At 38.9% G+C, this 22,822-nt stretch overlaps 3 protein-coding genes across 7 annotated transcripts in view; 1 reads left to right on the forward strand and 2 right to left on the reverse strand.

Moving 5' to 3' along the window:
- Positions 1–514: 514 nt before the first annotated feature.
- Positions 515–6,340, reverse strand: LOC144667378 (uncharacterized). Of its 2 annotated transcripts, none has more exons than XM_078528771.1 (6): positions 6,208–6,340; positions 4,588–4,690; positions 3,326–3,433; positions 2,864–2,968; positions 2,135–2,521; positions 515–1,315 (listed from the first exon to the last, which is right to left on the reverse strand). In XM_078528771.1, the coding sequence occupies exons 2-6, from the start codon at positions 4,685–4,687 to the stop codon at positions 936–938; spliced, it is 1,080 nt and encodes a 359-aa protein (XP_078384897.1). In that variant the 5' UTR covers positions 4,688–4,690; positions 6,208–6,340; the 3' UTR covers positions 515–935. The 2 variants fall into 2 exon arrangements, with proteins under 2 accessions (XP_078384897.1, XP_078384898.1); XM_078528772.1 differs by having other exon boundaries at positions 4,588–4,688; positions 6,205–6,340.
- A 127-nt stretch (positions 6,341–6,467) lies between these two features.
- LOC144667376 (putative histone-lysine N-methyltransferase PRDM6) lies at positions 6,468–19,141 on the forward strand. Of its 4 annotated transcripts, none has more exons than XM_078528767.1 (5): positions 6,468–6,719; positions 12,658–13,003; positions 16,165–16,454; positions 17,052–17,301; positions 17,817–19,141. In XM_078528767.1, exons 2-5 carry the CDS (start codon positions 12,766–12,768, stop codon positions 18,413–18,415), a joined length of 1,377 nt encoding a protein of 458 aa, XP_078384893.1. In that variant the 5' UTR covers positions 6,468–6,719; positions 12,658–12,765; the 3' UTR covers positions 18,416–19,141. The 4 variants fall into 4 exon arrangements, with proteins under 4 accessions (XP_078384893.1, XP_078384896.1, XP_078384894.1 ...); XM_078528770.1 differs by lacking the exon at positions 6,468–6,719 and adding an exon at positions 10,106–10,143; XM_078528768.1 differs by lacking the exon at positions 6,468–6,719 and adding an exon at positions 11,094–11,523.
- A 391-nt stretch (positions 19,142–19,532) lies between these two features.
- Positions 19,533–22,822, reverse strand: part of LOC144667136 (neutrophil cytosol factor 2-like) — a 6,583-nt gene continuing 3,293 nt past the window's right edge. The window contains exons 5-9 of the mRNA XM_078528523.1: positions 21,869–21,979; positions 21,226–21,279; positions 20,981–21,064; positions 20,012–20,493; positions 19,533–19,683 (exon numbers count right to left, since the gene is read on the reverse strand). Of these exons, the coding sequence (XP_078384649.1) occupies positions 19,581–19,683; positions 20,012–20,493; positions 20,981–21,064; positions 21,226–21,279; positions 21,869–21,979 (834 nt within the window). The 3' untranslated portion in view covers positions 19,533–19,580. The remainder of the gene's footprint in view (positions 19,684–20,011; positions 20,494–20,980; positions 21,065–21,225; positions 21,280–21,868; positions 21,980–22,822) is intronic.

The raw sequence follows: 22,822 nt of genomic DNA on the forward strand, positions 1-22,822 counted from the left end.
TTTTTTTTTCTTTTTTTTTATTTTAAATTTGGGGCTTTGGGAGAGGGGAATGGGATGTCGATACGTACGGAGCTTGGTTATCTTTTACATCTACGCTATTTCTGGATGTTTATACAGCTTATATAACTGCACATAAATCGACACTAGTTGTTGTTTCAAAAGATCTATTTGGATTTTACATTTACCTGCTATCTCTTAAGGTTAATGTGAACACAAAGAAAAGAACAAAGGGGAGTGGGCGCGAATGATTGACAAGTGAACGCACGCGGGCGTGATAATTTTCGCATCGCTTGTGATTACTTGCTCTATATTTTGAATTTTAATAAAATAAATGACTTTATTTAAAAGCCAACGTATTGAGCACTGAATTGTTAAGGTTAGACACTTTTAATATACAAAATAATGTAAATAGAACAGCAAGGTGTCAAGAATCCCAACTGGCAGAGGGCTGACAGGTTGTCTATTTACAATGGGCGGTCTTGCTTCCAGGCGTGAAGTAAGTTGCACAGATGAGCATGTTTTATTCACACATACTGTATTTGCGAGAGTAAAAGACTGATTACTGTTCTCAGTTCTTCCTTAAATAGTTCGTAAACAAGAGTACGGAGATACATTATGAGAATTTGCCTGTTGACACCAGGTCTTGCAGGGTTACCTTGCTGTTTGAAGTAACACCGTGTAGATATAACGGTTTAATGTTATTTAGGCATCTATCTAAGAACTGTTATCACCTCTCAATCAATGCCGGCTATTTACAGTGCAGAATTCTCGACGTTGGTTAGCACCACTGAGTCTCTCTTTATCCAAATTATGCATACAGTAGATGTCTTGATATTTGAATAAGTTCTCCTAACATTAACTTTAAGTAATATGAACATCACTTGGGAGAATTCATGTGTTGATACTGGGGAGAGCGACAGAACTTTTTTTATGCACTATCTCTTTGATTTCATAAAGTTTCCCAAATCAACAGGTCTTCTTAGTACTTTAAATTTACCCAGTGGAATCTGAAATCTCTTGACACTATTCTTACTGTATAAATCCATTATTTCCTCTGGTAAAAGGTCACATTTAAAGATGCGAAATTCGTCCATTATGCCCTTTAAAGGCTTTTCTTTCTTCGAACTACCCAAATTTGCGCACTTCCACTGCGCCTGCGTGCTGTTATTTGGCATTGGTACCGCTGACCGCTTTGGAATGGTCGGTAGTTTCAGTTCATTTGAGAGGACTCCGTTAATATAAAGACGAGCCCTTCCAGTGGACACTCGATAGGTCCCTGCAATATGGTACCATTTATTTCTTTCAATAGTAGCGTCTGAAAAACAAATAAGAATAATTTATTTAACGACTAAGGTTGTTAGAGGGCCAATGACTAAAATAAACCAATCAGATTGTTGAGGTGGTAGGAGCCATAATTATTATGGCTCCAGTGCCCGTCCAATATTTTCTGAGTGTTAGACCGGGTAATGTCCCAAATGATCCCCGCGAGCCTGCACAAGGTTTGTTTGGCTTACAAAAGTAAAATTTAAAAAAATCTACTTACATGATTGACATGAAAACCCTGTGAAAACAACGTTTGGGAATTCCTTTCCGACGGTAACACCAGGTGGGACCAGGTTCAGAATCCCGTTCTTTTTTACCCTTTCCGCTTTCAGTTTTTACGTATAAAAATCTTGTATAGTTGTGTAATAAATCTCTTATTAACCAAGCTTCCTCGCGGACCGCAATGAGAGGATAGCGGCCCCTGGCCTTTTCTGTACGGACCTCGGGCTGATATACTCCCAGTAAAGCCAACTAGCTCTAGCCATAATTAGAATTAAAACTGCTTAAAAAAATTAATTAATAATTAATAAAAAAAATAAAAAAAAATTTATTTTTTATTGGTTTTTTTTTTTTTTATTAAAAAAACGGGTAAATTTTTTTTCTATTTTTTTAAAAAAAAAAACCCCCAATATATATATTTTTATAAAAATGTTTTTTTTTTATTTATAATATTTTTTTTCCCTTTTATAAATTTTTTTTTTTTTTTTTTTTATTTTATAAAACCCCCCGGCCCCCCCCCTTTTTTTATTAATAAAAAACAACTACTCCTTTTTAAACATAAAACTATTCAAGACAAATGACGGTCGCTTACTTGAAGAAACGTTGAACCGCGTACGACCTCCCGGGAGTTCCTCAAGCCAGCGAACTTTTCCACTGTCGATCGCAAAGTGATAATCTCCCATGTTGTAGAGTTCGGGAGTGCCGCAAGTGAAGAAGAGCTCGTGCGTTCCATTGACTTGTGTTAAATTTAGCCACAGTGCTATAGTAATGGCGTCCGTGGGTCGATTGTGAAATTTTTCTACATCAAATGTTACGTTACCATCTTCACTCAGTTCCAGACCCTTACCGAATTTACCGTTGTCTACGATGCGCGCGCAACCGTGCATAGTTCCGGCGTTCCCATTGTGTGATTCGTCGTAAACAATGTGATTGTAAACGTGTTCGAAGCTGAGGTAGGCGGACAAACATCCTGCATCTCCTAAAAAGGGCGAAAGGCATAGTAAAGTGGAGAGAGTAAGAGATAGTAGGACACAGAAAGAGACCTTAGAAACGAAGTCAAAAGTTACAGTGAGACGCACGAGACATTTTCGGAAAATATTTGGTGCAGTTACAGTTTTCAGTAACTCCTTTGGTGACTTCATCCTTCATCTTTTCCCATCGAAATTAAAGAAATAACAAGAATAATTAAAGCTTGACCAAAAGAAAGTAATATTATTATAAACTAACAAAAATTCGAATAGTTAACCGTTTGACGGGAGAAAAGCAAGTAAAGTTCAGCTATAATCACATTCAGGGAATACAACTGATAAGAATTATTTACCGGGACATGCCATCGTATTGCACGTACGTATAATACTGCTGTTATCAACGTTCTTCTGCATTCCACCTCCACATGTTAACGTGCACTTTGTCCACTCAGGATCTCCTGGAAATAAAACAAAGTAGATGCACTACTGGGTCAAGTGAAAAATAAAAAAAAAATATTTAAAAAGAGAAAGGGACACTGTAGGATTACATGCTGCTGCAATATCATACTAAAGTAATTGGCCATTTTGTTAACTCGAGCACTCTTCTTTCTAGGTCTGTTGTTCTCTATTTTAGACCATAATTTAGGAAACGATTAGTTATATCTGATCTCTACAAGAAAATGATAAACTATCAACGAAGATTGACCTTAAAATTTAATTAACAAGAAAAATTCAGCCCATTCTCTTTACCGAGTTAAAGTTTTTGTTACTTCAACTTGTATTATCGAACTGGAAAAGACAGACAAACCGTTTACCTGGACAGCGGATTGTATTGCAGGCTCTTGTTACTGCCGTGTTATTTACGCACGTGACTTGCGTTCCACCGCCGCATGTTTTCGTACACTTGGTCCAACAGGTTTTACCTGAAATCCAAGAGATGGTTATGATCTGTTATACAGTGGAACCCCGATATAACGATATTCCCGATATAACGATGAGAATTTGGGGGGCGGAAGTAAATTTTTCCCCGTTATAACGTCCTCGTATAACGATGAAATTTTGGGCCGAGTATATTTCCCCATATTATAATTTTATTATTACAACATTATAATTTAAAAAAAATTTTTATTTTTTTTTTATTATAATTTTTTTTTTTTTTTTTTTTTATTTATATAAAAAAATTTTTTTTTTTTTAAAAAAAATATTTTTTTTTTTTTTTTTTTTTTTTTTTTTTTTTTTTTTTTTTTTTTTTTTTTTGCTTGCAATCGACTTGCAAGTTGAAGTTTCGAGTAACTGACTCTCACATTTTTTATACCATGTAAGCTTTGCAAAAATTGCCTAAGAATTGTTGGAAATGTGATCTAAACTGAAAACATGTAATGAAAAAAACAGCAACATATATTTTAATGTTTGAAACAATTTCTAGCATTATCATCCATTTGGGGTTTTCAATTTCCGCGCGCCGCCATTTTGATCTAATGACGTCACATGGATGTTCTTTTGGTTGATTGCACAACAGCTACTATCTTTATAACAGTAGCGATATCATTCATTTTCCGTGATTTGGTGTAGGAAATGTTATATCGGATATTGACTTTATGTTTACACTTTTTAATTTCACTCACACTACGAATCAAAGGGTAAATGATATCAGACTGGCAGAGAGGTTTTGAATTCTTAGAGTGTAGAATCAAAAGCAACACAGTATAGCACGGTTTTATACCATTCAATCAGTGTTAGTTTTGGTGTCAAGGGTGCTTATGCTACAGCTTTGCTTTATGTTACAAACTGTACTCATTAGTAGTTGAAGAAAAGTGATAAAGTAGTTTTCCTATCCTAGAGATCAACGTAGCATTATAGCCTATGAATGCCTGCGCAATGCATGTATGGAATGGTATCCTTTACATAAAGCAACTTGAGGCATTGCTGCTTCTCTTAGATGCGAATCCAATCTATTAGCGAACTCCACATTTATCAGGTCAGGTGTCCCTACAATTGACTTGTATCGATTTATATTCTTGGGTGGTAAAGAGCAAAGCACGTGATGAGCGACGGCTGTGTTTGTGACGTCACATACCAGTTAACGCTGTGGAGTTCTCAGCTGCGCGGCATCCTTGTAGCATGAACACAAATAGAAAAGTTAAAGTGATCATGGCTACGAACTTCAGGGGGAGCATTCTGTGAAGGAAACGCATTAGAAATTAGTATTGGCGTAAATAAGGGAGTTTTGAGTGGATAGTGAATCAATACTACTTCTTGATACCCCTTGGCCATAATTGCAGATAAAAACACTAGATGACCCGTAACAGATTTCTCTCGAAATGTTTTTTTCAACTTTTCATGCCACACACGAGTAATAGACGTGTAATTTTCGCTCATGCAAGATACACGATTCCTTTTCAAAAAGCCAGCCTCGTGATTGCCTTTGTATTGTATTATTGTGCGAATATGTCGGTTTCCCGGATGAGGGCTCTGTGATTTTAGCGGTTCAAATGAGTAGGAAAACGAACAACTGTTGCATGTTACTTTACCAGACTTTACCATAACTGCATCTGTAGAGCAAAATGGCTTAGGACCTAGTACTGGTAGATTTTGTCACCAGCTACTCACATGCCATGCTTCGGTATTGGATTTGGATTTAGCTAACCCTTCAGCTACATTCCAATCCGAAAATTAAGGGGTATGTCTTAACAAGTCTTAGTGTGTTTTCTTAGGTCACCTTTGACACGAATAAGAAATAGCGGCAAAGATTTGCTGTTTCCTAGCAAATTAAGGCTGATCACGCCAAAAATAAAGGAGAATGATCAATGTAACCTAGCAACGGAATACAGTTTAAGGTTATCTGGTTCATTTAGTTTGTAAGTAAATTCGACGACATTATCAATCAAAGAAGTATTCTTGGCATTTTGTGTTTAAGGAGCGCAAATCAACTAGAATTGACTCTTGTCTCCTCAAGCAGATAGACTGCTGTATTATAAGCTTCTTCAGTAAGTACGCACAAAACTGTAGCTTTACGCTAGTTAATATAGCACTGAACGGCTAGGTGTGTTACTATACCGCTTGAGTGGTTTCTCATTTGAGAGGTTGTCCAACAGTTGGACGGTACCCAATTATATTCCACGTTTGAAAGGTTCACTGGTGTCTTGCCCAGGGAGACAACATAGCGGGATTGATATTAGTTATTCACAGTCATGACCACTGTCAGTAGTGGATAGTAGCTCTTGTAAGCTTGTTATATAACTGGTCCTAAGGCTGCTACCCGACCCCCTAAGGTGCAGCAGTTGCTATTGTTCTGGGGGCTGGGGACAGTGTTCCTGTTGTTTGTTCTGTTGTTCTCTCTAAGGGTAGCGAGCCATTTATGTGACACCTTGTGAGATCTGCTACCCGACCCATCTCTGTCCTTGTCACTGTTCGGGTCCGACCGAACACTCGAACACGACAGTACGCTCATTACATAACCACTGACCCACCGCGCCTGCTGGCCTCCTACCGGACAGTACTACAGTCTGATAGTTTACCGTCACGTTAATTAATTTGGTTTGGCGAATTTTGTCGCTAGAATCTCCAAAATAACTTCATACCGTTAATAACTTTTTGAAGTAGACGTATGACATTATAAAACTAAAATAGACCAAATTTAAACAATTTGTGATCAATTGAACCGCGCAAACGTAAAATTTGATCTTTTACTTACCAGATTAAATTCAGTAATACATGTCAATGGTTTCCTTGAATTTTTGAGCTCAACGCTTCAATTCCATGTTGGATAAACAATACTAAAATCTAGCGGAGTTTTTACATTTAACCAAAAGTTCCTTCAAAACAAAGATTTGTAGAAGTGAAATACCTGCCACACCCGCAAAACAACCTGCTAAAGAGCGGGTTGATCTGTCATAAAACAATCCACTGAGACCATAACGCGCGCCGCTTGAGTGCCTTGGCGCTAGAATTTGTGAAAAGAGATAGCTTCACCTTAAGTTTGTAAAACTCAAATCGATATATTATATCGAGCCAAAGAGCATAATGATGGACAAAAAGTTAAGGAAACATTCTTTCGGCGAAAAATCTGACGGTTTTCAACCCAAACTCAGCTTTGCCAAAGTTAAATGGAAGGAAAATTCGGAAAGAATGAGTTAGTGGTCACTAGTCACTTTGGGATCTTGCGAATATTCAATGGTTGGACGACAGATATTGGAGGCAACGTTAAAGGTACGGTTATTTTTCTTTTTGGCTTAAATCCCTCATTTTATGTTATGATTCAATATAAGAGGCTTAGACTCTCAAAAACCATTTGTGTGGTTTGGGGAGCGCCATGTCGTTCGATTTACACGATTGATATTTTGTGACGTCTTTAAGGGTTTTAAAAACCCTGTGAACAATCCCCCTTAAAGGTTATTGTAAAACGGTGATTCCACTTAACAGTTTTCTTTTCAGTTAGCGTAGGCACTCATTTAAATTGAGTGTTTAACTCCTCGATCGCATAGAATAGATCGTTTGTTACACCAGTGTCTCAGTTAATTTCGTAATTTCAACTCATGATCAACAGCTTGTTCGCATGGTCAGCTTAAAACTTGCACGTTCCATAACTTGTGTTGAAAAAACGTACAGTGTAAATGTTCAATCAAGACTGTTGCTTTGAGATGATCAAGTGTTCTTTAATTCAAATTCTCATTACCTGCCAATTGAATTCATCATATAAAAGGTAGAGAGAAGATTTAGATTGATCAATGTTCTCGCTATATGAAGGTTTCACTGGTTCATTCGTCGAGCGTCATATGTATGCCTAAATTTCAGAAATTTCAAGCATCAAGGATATCAAATAAGGAAATTCGTTTTTCTCTTTTTTATATCAGCAATCTACAGACTAAAGTGGGTCTCTTTTCGGCTTGGCTCTCAACTCGAGCAATCCACTGATATTTAGAACATGATGTCTTTCTCCAGCAGAAGATAAAGTTTGTTTCAGTTACTCCTAGTAACTGATCATACTGTTGGAGTGCTCTCCTATGCACCTCCATTTCAAATGTCGGCTTTTCTCCCAATTCGTTTCCAACTTCCAGCGTGCAACCTACATTTAACTCGATATAACACGCTAAGCATGGACCAATTGTTGAAATGTCTCATCACTTGCCTGCTTGACAATGTATTAATGTTGTAAGGAGATTTTAGAATCTGATCACCCCAAGAGAAAAAAGTGGGATTTGATCCTCTTAAGGATTTCGTAAATAAAAATGTGGCTTTACACAATTGAATTCCAGACCAAACTACTAAGGGCGACACTAAGGGCGTAAATGTTGTAATGATATTAGTAGTGAGTGGAAAATTGTACATATTTAACAGTATTACTTTGCAATAATTTAGTTTTAATAATATGGCCTTTTTTCCACTTGAGAATCATGATCCGTCTAGGATCACCTTGTGCAAAAACGGGACACACTAGGCCCTTTAAATAGTTCGTTGGTCAAGACACCGTAAAACCAGATAGTTCGTAATATCGCATTATCCGTCTTGTGCCCATCTTTATACAGAGATACATATCCACGCAGACACTTAGTTCGTCAAGTGTTCAACTTTTTACAAAGTAAGGATTATTCTCTCAGATAAGTTTTCCTCTTACATCTTCTTTCAAGAAGCACTAAAGGAGACAGGTCATTTCGACGGATAGTACGTTTTGTGCCTGTCTTATATGACGCATAACCAGACGCGATAACAGGGGCGTAGCCAGCTTTCTGAAGAGTTGTAGGCCTGGCCGCCGGGGAGGGGAGGGGGGGGGGGGGGCGGGGAGCTCCAGATAAAGGCCCCAAAAGTGCAATCCGGCAGCACTAAATTTTGGCATTTCATTCCGATATGGTCTAGACTGCAAAACAGTCTTTTTCTCTAAAGTCGTTGGAAAAAGCGCTACAGGCGCGAAGCGCCAAACGTTGAGGCGCGTCCACCCAAGTTTTGACATTGGCTCCAGACCTCTCGCTCTCGTCGACCGAGCGCGCGGACGACGTGCGTCTGAATTCACTCAATAACGCACCTTCGACACATATCATCACTTGAAATAGCTCGAGTGAAGTGCACATATCCTTCCAGACGTTTCGAGCAGCCCCAGTGGAAGTCAAATTGCTGTTTCGTTGAGAAAAGGCACGAAAAAAGAAGTTCACGGGCGGCGACACACGTCAGCGCGGCGACTTCAGAGAAGATGAGTCCGACGACTTCCCACGCAGAAAGATGCTACGGACGACACGAATAGTGTGGATGAAGGCTGCGACAGGAGCGAGGCCGATGCGCGCCCGAACGGCAGCGTGCGGCAGGCGAGAGACAGAACACGGCGGAGAAGCCAACACTAGCCGGCGGGGCTCTAGAGGGACCGCAAGGCGGGGCAGAGAATGACACAGGGCGGAACGAGCGTGCATGGAAGTTCCCACTTGACCAGACTGGCTACTGTCGGTGGTGTGAACTAAGACGGGCATAAAAAAAAGCCCGAAACGTTTGGAACTATTTTGTTAAATTGGCACTTTATACTCGAAACGATAACTGTATTTTTTCCTTTGTAGTACAACTGTCACGCAGCCAGAACCTGCGAGACTGAACGAGAAAGGGTAGCTGCGAATAAATGCATATGCTCTCATTTCACGAAAGTGCTTCAGCCACAATTACTCCGACAGCACTTAAAAACGAGTGGGCAAAAAATTGTAGGCCCGGGCCACGGGCCTATAGGGAACGCGCCCTGGATAAAATAGCTTGCCCAACTTCGCCCAGAAATATCTTGCATCTCACTATGAGAGCGGCCATTGATTTGTCTCGAGCATGGTTAAAGCAATAATAAAACTATTTTCCTGGGAAGGTGGAATAGCGAACGGCAGGCGAAATACTTCTGTTCCTTTAGAGATAACCTGTTAATGCAAACTGCTGACCAATTTGAGCGATGGTTTAACTTGAATGTTTTGGAATTCACTTTTACTTTTAATTGTTTTCATTTGTTGTGAATTCCTGAGTAATTTTTATTGCTTTGGAAATATTTAGCGATAAAATATGAGATATTGATAAGATTTAAGACTGTGTTTAATTTAAATAAAATAAAACTTAAGAACTTGTTTTCCATTCAACACGGTTAGGAAAAGTGACATTATTAGCTATCCAGATTTAATCTTCAGTTTGAAATAAAGTGAATTTTATTCTAAGGAGCGAAAGATAACACGGAAAAAATAACATAAAGGAAAAGAAAAAATGGAATACGTCCAAGTGAGAGAGTTAAGTAAAAATGTAGATATCCAAAATTTGGTTTGAACATAAACCGGATTTCAAACTAGGAACTCTTTGTTTAAGAAAAAACGCGCGCAAAAATCTAAGTTGAAATGTTTTGTTTTGGCAGAACGTCCAGAGGTTGAAACTCCGTGAGGTGAAAGTATGGTTAATACGAGATAAATTGCCACTTTGTTTTGCATTTTTCGAGTTTTGATTTTTATTAACTTAGGAACCCCGCCGTGACTACCTTGGCCGTAATAGACGAGTGTAAATAAAGGTCAATAACATTTAGCCATGTGGAACACTTTTTTCTAATTGATTTTTCGCAACGGGGAATTTTTAACTTTGCCATAGTACAATCACCTGAAAGCAATATCAAAGAAACTGTCGGGCGTAAAGAACGGTAACTATGATCTAGTTTACATATGTCAAGTACATCGATTTCCATAAGACTAAAAAGAACAAAAACTCTATCGAGCTACATTGTTTAATGCTAGATAAACCCGGTGCTAAATATTCTATTTGAGTTTTATCATTATTTCATAGCTTTCCATAAACTGTTTCCTATGTTTAGATTGGAAAGATCTCAATTACAGACAGCTAACAAGCGAGACAACCCTTATGAAAAATTAAACAAGTCTTTGTGAACCTGCCTAAAAGGTTTTCGCACTTTTTTGCTAAACAATGGTCTCCAAAAGCAACCCGTAATAACACTTTTCCTAAAGATGCGCGAATTTAAATTTTATCGCAATTTTTACCCTTATTTCCTACTCAAGATAATTCTCAAAAGCGTGAGTGACAAATTACGATGTATTGCTTTTAGGCTCAAAAATAAATATTTATTTCGCATGTTTCTTAGCCAAATAAGGGAACAAAACCTATCGGATAAGGTCTTGCTAAATAATGAACTTATCGTTTTCTTGACATGTAGCTTGCGTGTTGTTTTCAATAGATTCATCTCTAGGGGATTTTTTTTTCTCGAAACATGTCTGCGAAGAACGAGTGAAGGGTTTTTTTCTTTCAATTAGTAGTTTTGTTTTTCAACTCCGCCTGAGTTTTTACAATTTTTCCACTGTTCCGGAATCGATTAAAGTTTGTATAGGAGACAATCTAGTAGAGTATATCGTAGCCAGAATGCGCGGTAAATTTTCACTGCCATAAAATGCCAGGGCTATCAATAATAAAAAAGCTACTTGACAGGTCATGCATATTTAAACATTTTCTCTAGCAAACAATTGAAGCTATTTTCAAAACACAAAATTAATTATTGAAATTTCGTATTGATTGAATCTGTTGTCACTTAACCCAGGCTTGTGATGAATAATTTACAAGTGAAGCTTTTCACAAGTTTCTCTTTCGCTATTTCTCACGCCAGGTTATGTTACAACGAAATACATATTTGACTTTATAACAACGTAAGTTGTTCGAGAAGATCCGCGCGGGAGATTCTTAAAATTTACGATCGGCTACATTTAAAGTCAGAATTTCGATTGGCTTAAAAACTTTGCGAATTTGTAAGAGACACAAAAATTTGGTGACCGAGTCCCATTTCAGGTACTCGTACGGCGAACCATTCCAAAATAATTTCTGTTGAGTAGAAGACTGACACGTGCTCGTCAAATCAAAGGAAACGCACGTGTTTCTTAAGCCTTGTTGGTTTTCCGGGAAGGTTTGTTGGAGGCCTGCTTTTAACGACGGATTTGAGAGAGTTTATAAGTCATTGTGTGAATTCAAACCATCGCTGACCCAGCGGCAAAGGGACCCTATTTCATATCTCTTCGAGGTAAGGACTTTTGTAGAGAAATTGTTAATTTTCTTGGTATACAAGGTATGACTTTAGTTTTTTTTTTTTCGGTTTTTTAGCGGTAAACATGTTAGATATTAGAATTGAAGTTGTGTGAATTTTTCAGGAAAACTTTTAGTAGGGACGTAATTAGATATTGCCGATAAAGCATAAGACGTCTATTGCAGTTCGTGTTCACAGGTGCAGAGGAATTCTGTAATTTTACCAAAAAATCCGGCTAAAGAAAAGGAAACAGAAATTATGATCAAAACGAAGCTTTGAAAGCTATGACTACGGAGCCCAGAGTGGGACATTTGTCGATTTTATCAAAGATCACGGTAGAATCGTCTAGCTTGGATTATTTATTTTATTCGCGGCCGATAACCGCTAGAAATCCAGCGCTGTTTCCCTTAAATATAAACACGCGTTTAATTATTTTTAAACTACAAAAAATTTGCCAGCCTCTCGCATGGGTTTTATTTACTTGTAAATAGATTTTATTTTGCTCTATTGGGTCAAAATGCTACCTAGAGAAGTCGCTGTTAGATAGACCTGGCGATAATTTCTTTTCACCGAAAATCGGAACAGTGCCTATTAAAGTTTTGTGTTTACTTGTTAAATTACCCATGACACATTGTGTCGCTCACCCGAAGAAAACATTTTGACAATTTCATCTAAGCTGCCCATCAAATGTTATCGAGAAAAAAAAAGTACGACATATATATAATGGGCTGTAAATTAAAACGCGAGCAAAGCTTATTTGCTTATACTCGGTTCTTTCGTTTAATATCGGATGAGTAAGCTCAGCCGCTATTGATTCGATTCGTTAAAGTTCTGCCAGTTCACCTTGGATCGGGCACGTGCCGCCAATATTCCGTAAAAATAATACAAGGGCTACCTGCGCTCGCAAAGAAAGGATGCTTGTTTTACCGCCAAGAAGTTATTTAGCCTTCATCAATTTTTCAAAACGTGAAGCAGGTGCCGGAGTACGCTTCATTTGACAGTGCATGAATAATTTCCTTTCCAAGTTATGTCATTTGTATAAAGCTAAGAATGAAGGCACCTGGCAAGCCGGCTCAGAGCGGATAGAGCGTTGTGCAATAATTTATTGATACGCTCTTTCATTTTTCATAGGTTCCTGCTTGTTAAACTTCCTCGACTAACGCGAAACCTAGCGAGGTATCATCTCGGCGTCAATATCTTGGTCTTCTTGTGTACTGTGTAGGACTTGGGATTTAAGGAATGGCAACGTTCGGAACGTTGGACATAGCGAGACCGCAAGGGGGAAAAACTTCTCCCGCTCAAATTCAAAACTCCCCTACTCCCGCCTCCTCGCAACGGAATAAGCTTACCGCCGAAGATTTGTTCAACTATTTGTATGGCTATACTCCTATTCGACTTGTGGACCCTGTTCAACTACAGCAACGGCGGCGACAAGCGACTCAATTGGAAAATGGGTCGAGTAATAAACCCTTTTCATGTGAGTACTTACATGTAAGATTTTAATTCCTTTTCACGGGAAGAAATTCCAGATGTGTTCATAAAAATTATAATATCACGGCTATAGCACTATACGGGGAGAAAACAAGCGTTTTTGACCATAATAATTAAAACCTGGCAGATACAAAGTGAAATATAGCTTTAATAAGGCTTCTAGAGTTCGTACTTGGAGTCTTCATTTACACTTTCCATAAACTATTATTGACTTTCCTCGGAGCGGAGTATTTATATGTATATATCAGTCTATGGCGGTGTTTTAAGTAACATTGATTATTCTCGCGTGAAGACAGGAAAGGCCACAGTAATTGCTAGATAAAACATTGTCGAGAAAGCGCATTAAGAAGCGAGTGATTTTAAACAAACATATCAAGCCGCTTTTCAAGCTTTTGTGATTTTAATCTTGAAAGTTCCCTCCCCCGAATAAACATCAACTAAATGGAAAAAACGCAGTTATATGCATGAGCATAGGGGAAAATGTCTCAAATTGATCCATTACCAAATATTTGCAAGAAGGTAAATAACAAGGGTAGATATCAAGTAGTAGAACATGGCGCATGGTGATTTCCACGTGCTATGTTCATGCATGCAAGTGCTTTGTGTATGTAACTGTTGTTGATTGGATATCAGTGCCATTCGACATCGTCAGTCTCCTCTGAATCTAAATTAATAGAGAAAGCGGCTTATTTCGGATAATAGCGAAAGAAAAAGTATATCTTGTTATTACATATTTCTAACACAACGCTAGCTGTCGTTGGCCATTTTGTAGTCCGTATTCCAGACAAGCCAAACTGATTGTTTTTCTGCTGGCTGGTCACATGTTTTAAAACCAGTTTATCGTATTTTTCTGAAATTCTGTATTATTTGTATCTAGGACGCAATTTGGTTCTATAAAATTTTAACGTAATTTAAGCTTAAGTGACAGAAAATGATAAATTATCTTTGAAATTAAGTGTTTTTTCCATCAAGACTGGCATTTACGTTTCCCAGCACATCGGAGGTTTAATTTGTATCGTCCCGTAATTTGTAACATGTTATATTAAAATTTTCCTTGAAAATGCAACAAAACAAATAACACTGAGAATAGAATTCAGCAAGAAGATGTTCAAATGCAACTACATTAGTAAATTGATAGAAAATTGTTCCAAATGCTCATTTATTATTTATTTTTTACAAGCTCAAGTCAAATAGAGGATTGCTTTCCAAAGTAAATCTACCCATGGGGTAGGATTAGGGAAAAATGCAAAGCTAACAGTACGATTGGCTATTGAAACACATTTACTTCTTTAATTGCTAGGGGCTAAAGGAAATGGAAATTGTTAAAGTAAAATTTAAAGTGTATAGTGAAAAAAAAACAACTTCCTTGGTTAAACATTGGCAAGTTATTATTGTTTGAAAGCTGTGGGGAGGAGCGAAGCATGACAATGATTAATGTTCTGAATCCATTGTTTCCAGTCAATTAAAAGAAAAACAACCAGCTAGGATCCGTCAAAACTGTCTTAAAATAGAAAACCACAAGCAAAAGTCTTCGATGTGCGATGGGTGTTAGAACAAACAACTTCGATTGTTGTTGAAAAACTTGGCTTGGTATCAACATAAAGGTCGACACACACGAAGGGAGGAAGCAGGGACATATTGGGACATGTAGCAGGGAAAATATGACTACACGAGGAGACAAGGGACACAAGCAGCGACAACGGCACAAGCGAAAAGTGTCAGCATATACACGAGGAGAAGTGATGCTGCAACGTTTCCCTGTTACAATGTCCGCCGTGTGAACAGTACACGGTTTTCTTGTTTCGACATGTCTCTTTATTCTCGTAGAACCGACCTTGAAGTTGATAAGGTGGTTTAGTTAGGCGCGCGACCTTGCATTGCCTTCAAGCTTTCCTTGCTTAGCTGTAAGCTCCAAACTTTAACTGGAAATATACTCATTTTAAAAACGATGGATATAGATAAGACTTGGGGCCTATATAGACTTCAATTCGAGGTTGTATCGAGTCATACAAAATGGGCTACATTTGATTCCTGTGGGCAGGGCCCAAAGGAATCATCCAAATTACAACATTTGCAATTCGTCTCATCCAGTTCAGTTTTGACCATCCGCATTCCTACACGGCTTTCTAGTATTTATTTAGTGTCTTTTGTAACGTTTAAAATTATTCTTGCCAGGTGCGAGTTGATAGATTTTAAGATTTCTTTACATGTCAGGACAGAGTGATCTAACCTAGTTTTATACGTTGTACGCTGTATAATACTTCTCTACTTTGCCGGTTTTTCTTTTCCGTGTTCTAACCAAAACAACAAAAACAAGCAAGGAATCAGTCATCTTGTTTAGTGATCCACATCTATTTTCTCTTTTCGATTTCAATACATTCAGGCAGACAGGTGACGAGAATAAAGCAAATCGTCAACGAAAACTTCCTTTCTTGATCAGTTCACCAAATTCTCAAAACTGGGTAAAACACCTGGTAACAGAACATCAATAAAGCGATCCAAGTTGCCTACAGGAAAAGTGGGCTACAGGCCATCACTTCTTTTGTTACCGCGAGGCGATTTTCGGCGATATCGAATGTATCTACTGCAGGTTGCCCTCCAGCATTGTGCCAGGTTGTCCATACTAATTACACGGTGCATATTTTGATTTTTATACATCCGGCCCAGTCCTCAAAGCAGATTTAAGCTAATCTAGGATAAACGTTAATTTCGGGTTAAAAAAGTTGAGTTTAAGTCTGAATAGCACTGTGTGGTAGAATTTTTATCCATGTTAATTTAGCGTTAATCGATCGACTGGCACTGCAAGAGTAAAGTGTCTTACCTTAGAGAAACACGCAGACTACGATCACCTACTACATAGTTTCGTTCGATCTTAGTTTGTTGAGCGTGAAGCACAAAAAGCAAGAAGAAAAATGAGGGACTTTCAGGCGCGTTTTCCAGGACTTCTGGGACCATTTTTCCTTTTATTTTTTTCTTCACAATTAAGTGAAAAGCGGGACGTATTGCAGCTCGAAATCTAAACAATACACAAGTACAGTAGGTGAATTTGAACTTACTGCGTACCTCCACCACTGACAGTAACAACAGAAGTGTAAAAGCGATGGACCCCTGTTACAACTAAACTATTTTGATTGTGTTTGTTTTTAGGGTGTGACATCTGCAACGAGAAACATGACGGGGAATGCCCAATGCACGGACCTTTACATTCACTCAGAAAACTTGTCAGCGCTGGCCAGTCCCATAGTCCTTTAGAGAACGGTTCCATTCTTAAATTCCCGGATGAGGTCTGCCTGTGTACATCCAGCATTCCTTGCGTCGGTTACGGCGTATGCGCCAGGAAGAGGATTCCTGCGGGGACCTGGATCGGGCCATACGAAGGAAAGCTTGTGCGACCAGAGGACATCAAAGTTGAAACAGAGACGGAGTATATGTGGGAGGTAGGGACAAATGTCTTTAAGAGCTACTTTATAACTTAGGAAGGCGCGACGGCCTCATAGTTAGTGCACTGGACTCCAGACCGAGCGATCTGGGCTCGAGTCCGGGCCTTGGTCATTGTGTTATATTCTTGGGCAAGACACTGTAAATAGTTACTGAAAAGCCCTGTAGGGGAGTTTTCTATTAAATTTCTTATTCTTATTCTCAGTGCCTCTCTCCATCTAGGTGTATGAATGGGTACCGGCAACTGTTTAATCCTGGGAGTAATCCTGCGTTGGACTAGCATCCCATCCGCAGGGGGGGGGGGGAGAAGAAATACTCCTAGTCGCTTTATGCTATAGAAGCTGGGATAAGCTCCGGCGGTATGGGCCACTTGGCTCTACGCAGACTTGAGTAAACATCTGCTGAAATGAAATGCTAATCTTATGTATCCCTAAAATATAAGATATGATAATTATTCTCACCTTTAGACAGCTCAAAAGAATCAAGAAAGTCTTTAGGTAGAAGATAACACCAAATTATCAAAATTAAACGTTATAAGGAACGTATAGTAATTAACGATTGAATTAACAGACAGTATCTTTTTTTACCGAACTCAGGTCTTCCATGATGGTCAAGTCAGCCATTATCTTGATGGCAGAGATGAAGCTAATTCCAGCTGGATGCGGTTTGTTCGCTGCGCTCGACACAAGAAAGAACAAAACATGGTGGTGTTTCAGTATCATGGATGTGTCTACTACAGGACCATCCGGGAAATTCTTCCTGGACAGGAGTTGCTTGTGTGGTACGATACCAGGTATTCACAATTCATGGGCGTACCAGTGGCACTTAGCGACTCAGGGAGTAGAGGTAAGTTTCTGTTGTTGTGGTTGGAACCAAAAAGGACATGGCATTTTAATATAGGTTTACCCCCCCCCCCCCCCTCCCGCACCACACGCTGAACTTGTGCTGTCGTTTCAAAAACGTGATTGCCTCGTGCAATATTTAACAGCATTTAAAAGCTTTCGTTAGTTTTACGCAATAACAAAGACATCGTAAAATTATTATACAGTAAAATCAAGTTATACCACGAGGCAACCATGAGGCAGAATTAACCGGTCGGATTGGCATAGTTTTGGGGCGAAAATCCTGGCTACTATTGGGTTGGACTGTTTATTAAATTTAGCCTTTACCGAAAAACACAAGCAAAGAGCTTCAACTTTTGTAATATTTAAGTTGAGTAGGCGAAACAGGAAGAGGTACCTTTCTATCAGCAGCCAAAAGCTACAGATGTTACGTCACATGTTACAAAAAGGGTCAACTTAATTGAATCTTGATATATACACAGTACAACAAAGAAACTATTTCCTGACTTCCATCAACAGGTGTACACCCCCCTCGGGATCTCGTTGCCCAAGAAAGATCTCGTGCTAGAGCCGACAGAAATGACACAACTGAATCAGCGGCTAGGAGACTTACAGACCATGCGCCAGCTCAAAGGGGCCGGCCTCCTTTGCGGAGAAACGAGCCGACTGAAACAAGCAAATCCGAGCAAGACCACGTGATGTTGACGGAAGATAGAAGAACGACCTCGTATCGAGGGCGAGGCTTCGGATACAAACAGCAAACGCGAGCGTCTGCGCGCTTTGATCCAGCGGATGATTTCACTTGGAGATGTAACCAGTGCTTTAAAGCTTTTACAAACCGAGAGCAACTTGAAGTACATCACTGCAATGGAATGACCGGCGGAAAGAACTTGACTTGTTCTCACTGTAGCCAATCATTTTCACATCCAGTGGAGTACCGCACTCACATGGAAACACACGTCAATGAAAGGCCCTTTAGATGCGGTTACTGCGCAAGCGCATTCGCGAGCGCCGCTTTGTTGAACCAGCACGTGCGAGTGCATATGACTGAAGGGAGTCTGGGGCCAATGAAGCCAACACCCAGACACGAAAGAGCAAGCCAAGAGTTCCATTTTTGAGAAACTTGTTGGATTTATAATGTAGAGTGGTAGATGCCTTTATCATATGCGTAGGAAAGCCTTTCGCTCGGACGTTCCTATCACTCGCTATTCTTCGCGCTAATCCCATTTTTCGTGCTATTCCCCAACAAGGTTGCCCCACACACGCATTAAATAATTTTTTCTTTTGTTATTAGACCTAATAACTTATTAAGCAAATATCACCACCAATTTGTTAAATTATCTTCGCCAGAATATAAGAGATGCAAGACACAAAGTGTCTAAAAGTCGGAATTCAACAGCAACAATTTTATTCTTCCTCAGTGTCTTTTCAGGCGATTAGATCAAATATGGCGGCCACTTCTGTGTGACTCTGTGGTAGATCGTATTGGTATTGACCGCGATCTTGAATAGACACAAGCCGCAAATATAAAATACGTGAACGTATTGTAAATGATAGCAAGACAATAGCTACAATACAGACCTTTATAGTCTATTTAAAATACTTTATTTTCTAGAAAAATACATCATTTCAAAAATTACATGCTTCTGACAAACATTAGAAGATAAAATATTCCACAATTCAACACGATAAATAACTTGGGCATTGCTGCATTAGCTGCTGAGGTTTTCAAATCAAGTTATTACCAATAATTCTAGAGTCATTTGCTCTAACACTCACACTAACACTCGCATTGCCTACTCATAATTTAGTGTTTCGTTGTTGGTGTAACATACTTTTTAAATAAAATTACCAAATACATATTTCTAATTAACATAGATTTATTCTACAATAGAGACCATTACGGACAATGTATCTGCCATAGGGGCTAAATATCCGTCCAAAAAAATCTACAACATTTAAATGAATTTTGTCTTTTAAGACAGTTACTTTTATTTTAAATGGCATTTTATCGAATACTAGTGATCTGCTACTGTTTACTAACAAATAAACCGTTTATCCATTGAATTGTTTCAGTTCTTATGATAAACATAAAGAAACTGAAAGATTATGCAGGCAAACTGGAGAGCTGATGGGAAGTTCTCAATTAATTTTGTCCCTGCCCCACCCCCTTAGTAGCCCGTTAGTTGGACCAAGAATCATTAAAATCGGTTACTATTTTCTTTTTAATTAATTGGGATCCATCAGCTTTCCAAAAAAATTGTCAAAAATTATTTACTCGGATTAATTTTCGTAACAATAAACTGTTGGCTTGTTGCCCGGTGCTTGGAGGATTTCTTCGAGATCTTGATCTTGAAGGGCTTTGAGCTGGTCGTTCTTCATACACCTGAGGGGAAGAATGAAAATAAACACTATTTAGTGCATATGAAATATAAAATTGATAGCTTTCCAGCAACGTCGCTACCACATGAGAACACTGCTCAATAGCTTTCATTTGAACGGTCATACACTAGGATTTCATCCATAGACTTAAAAAGTTAGAACCACTTGTACAGCACAATAAACAGTACCCTAAACCTCTCTTTTTTTGTTCCTGGGTTTATCCATGGTAAAATATATAAACAGCATTAATTTACTGGAGATTTACTTTTGGCCAAAATTATTTCTTACAAAAATATAATAATTAAAAAAATAATTCACAAGTATCATCTCACCATAATGCAAATGAATCCTCAGATAGTTTAAACGTATCAGCCGCAGCACGCAAAAGGTCCTGGGTCGAGGCCGCTTCATCCACTTTAATAGATCGCGTAAGGACCAACTGAACCGTGACACTGACGTCACGAGTTTTACCGAACTGTGCTGGCGACGATATCCTCCGTGGGGGGAGGGGACTTTTTGATCTTGGAGCAGGAGGGAGGGGCTTTGAGGGGGGTTTGGAAGACATCGGCATTACGGGAGCGCTAACTTTCTTACGAGGCAGTGGGGATCGATCTGCCCCAGATCTCGGCGAAGGGGGAATCCTTAATGGAGACTGGGACCGTGGCGAAGGTGGAGGTCTAAGTGGACTGCTTGGCCGTTCGGGGAGGCCTGGTAGCGGCTTTTTCGGCGGCTCTATCGGTTTAGAGACTTTCTTTAATGAACGCCGTGTCTCGTTCTTCCGCAATTCTGTTAACAGTGCATGTCTTCCTGACGCCTGAAAAAAGACAAAGCAACCTTGAACCAAGATGTGTGAAAAGCCATTAGGTTTAAAAAGCGGAATTCAGCGTCGAAAACTGTGTTAGATATATCCCAACTGGATTACATCTTATTATAGCCTGCGTAGCTGGCGGTATTGCTTGTGCGCGCATTAAAACCCAACAATACTGCCAGTTACGCAGGCTATGTTATTACAACAAAATTCACTAACTAACGAATGAAAACTTATATCTGTTTGCAGGAAAAATAAAAAAATCGAATTTCGACGGCAATAAAGAGTATGGGTAAAGAAATTACACAGGAAACAACTGGAAGCTGTCTGTAAAGAACGCTGGGAAAATACATTGAATATACTCGTGGGGTATCAAAAGGTATTCGGCTTTGCAATTGGCCGGCAGTTTTTTTTCGATGATGATGATGATAATGATGATGACTGCTTTAGACTAGGGAGAATCCTCTACTTATCAACGTTTACATGTACTTACCGCTTTTTCAGCTTGTGGAAGATGCTGTTCGGAAAGCTGTTCCTCTTCCACAGCTTTGGGGGAAGTCGGGGAAGGAGGCTGTTGCTGAAAAAAGAGGGATAAAAATGGCGTATTACATACAATTAGTGTACTTCTTTATAACATCGGACTAAAAGTGGAAATTAAAGCAACAAGAAAAAATCTTCTTAGTAAAATATACATTGTACATTACCATAGAACTAAAGTGAAGTTTGTGATGAACTTACTGTAGAACGTTTACGTCCATCAGGAAACTTGGTTAGTTCATTTGCAGCTACAACCTGAAAAGAAAACAAAAAAATGTAATACCTATCAAGAATTCGAATGTGCAGTTAAGAATTCAAGTAGGCTGTGCGCCTTAGTAAGCTGTACGCGTTATACCACACTGAGGAGAAGGGAGGGGGAGGGTGCAACAGGCTAATCCAATGAAAACAGATCGGCAGACTCAGAGAAGAGTATAGTCAACCTCTCGCTCAGGTTAATAAGGGTTGAAGTGGTGTTAAGTCATTTATTATCTTGCTTAGAGGGAAAAGCTTAAGTAGAATGCGTTATTAATAAAGGTTATAATATAAACAATAACCATGTAATAATTTCCCATCATTAGTATTAATATCCAGTTTTTGGCTAGCTGAAAGCGTAAAACCACAGGGATTAAGTATTAAAATTTATCGAAAATTATCTCTAAAATCCTTGTATTGTGAGGTTCGTTTTCTTTTTCCTTTTTTTTAGGGGGGGGGGGGGTAGCCTGGGAAGGGACATTTTGTTTGTTAATTTAAATAATATCTGTGAGATTTTGAGTGCTGTTTACAAAATGAGCGTTCGTTTTTCTCTAATGAAACAAGCGTCTCATAAGTGAATCTTTTGTCTTACCTGGGATTGTCCTAAGAAATCACGTTTTTCATTGATTGCATCAAAAAGACGTTTCTGTGGTTGAAACACAGCATGCGATGGAAGATTCATTGGCTCTACATTTTGTCCAGACTGAAAGGATAAAAAGCACTTACAGTCAGTCAGACAAACGGACAGACAATGAGTCAAACAGTCAGTCAGTCGGTCAGTCAGTCAACCAGTCAGTCAATCGGTTGGTCAGTAAGTCAGTCAGTCAGACAGACAGGCAGGCAGACTGACAGACATCTGTAGCAAGAGAGAATCTGAGTCAGTTAGTAGGTTAGTCAGAATGACTGTCTCTCTATCTTTCTATCAAACAGTCAGTAACACAGATAGACAAACTGTCAGACAGACTGTCTGTCAATCATTCAGTCAAAATTGTCAGTCAGCCAAGAATGACTGTCCATCTGACTATCAGTCAAACATTTATTCAATCTGTCAGACAGGTAAACAGTCAGAGTAGACCGTCAGCCAATTAGCTAGCCAGACAGTCAATCAATCAAAAGACTGTCTGTCTGTCGGTCTGTCTGTCATTTAGTCAAACAGAGTCAGTCAATCATTTAGCCATTCAGTCAATCAAAATGACCGTCCCTCTGACTATCAATCAATCACTCTGTCAGACACACACACAGACAGACAATATTATAAGACGGTCAGCCAGTCAGTCATTCAATCAATCACAAATGACTGTCTGTCTGTCTGTCTGTCTGTCGGTCTGTATGACTGACTGACTCTCAGTCAGAGAGTCAGTTAGTCAGTCAGTTGAAGTCATTCAGGCAGTTGTAGTTCACTGTTTACCTCAGCAGTCTAACACAGTCAGGTACATGATCTCTGACAGTTGTTTGAGAAGAAATTGAATGTTTAATATACAATAGAACCATAAAGCTTGTGGATTACAATCATTCCCAAGATTCCTCTTTTAAATCAAAATTAAAA

Source organism: Oculina patagonica, chromosome 10, assembly GCF_052425735.1.
Source record: "Oculina patagonica isolate OP01 chromosome 10, crgOcupat, whole genome shotgun sequence".
Taxonomy (NCBI): Eukaryota; Metazoa; Cnidaria; class Anthozoa; order Scleractinia; family Oculinidae; genus Oculina; species Oculina patagonica.

What these genes read in the sequence shown, in the direction of transcription:
- LOC144667378 (XM_078528771.1), bottom strand. Translation starts at nt 4,687, where the DNA reads ATGCTCCCCCTGAAGTTCGTAGCCATGATCACTTTAACTTTTCTATTT. An exon ending in CAATACGATGGCATGTCCCG is followed by an intron (nt 2,522 to 2,863) that starts GTAAATAATTCT and finishes CGCCCTTTTTAG; the next exon opens with GAGATGCAGGATGTTTGTCC. An exon ending in GCGGTTCAACGTTTCTTCAA is followed by an intron (nt 1,316 to 2,134) that starts GTAAGCGACCGT and finishes TTTGTTTTTCAG; the next exon opens with ACGCTACTATTGAAAGAAAT.
- LOC144667376 (XM_078528767.1), top strand. Translation starts at nt 12,766, where the DNA reads ATGGCAACGTTCGGAACGTTGGACATAGCGAGACCGCAAGGGGGAAAA. An exon ending in AGACGGAGTATATGTGGGAG is followed by an intron (nt 16,455 to 17,051) that starts GTAGGGACAAAT and finishes TACCGAACTCAG; the next exon opens with GTCTTCCATGATGGTCAAGT. An exon ending in TAGCGACTCAGGGAGTAGAG is followed by an intron (nt 17,302 to 17,816) that starts GTAAGTTTCTGT and finishes TTCCATCAACAG; the next exon opens with GTGTACACCCCCCTCGGGAT.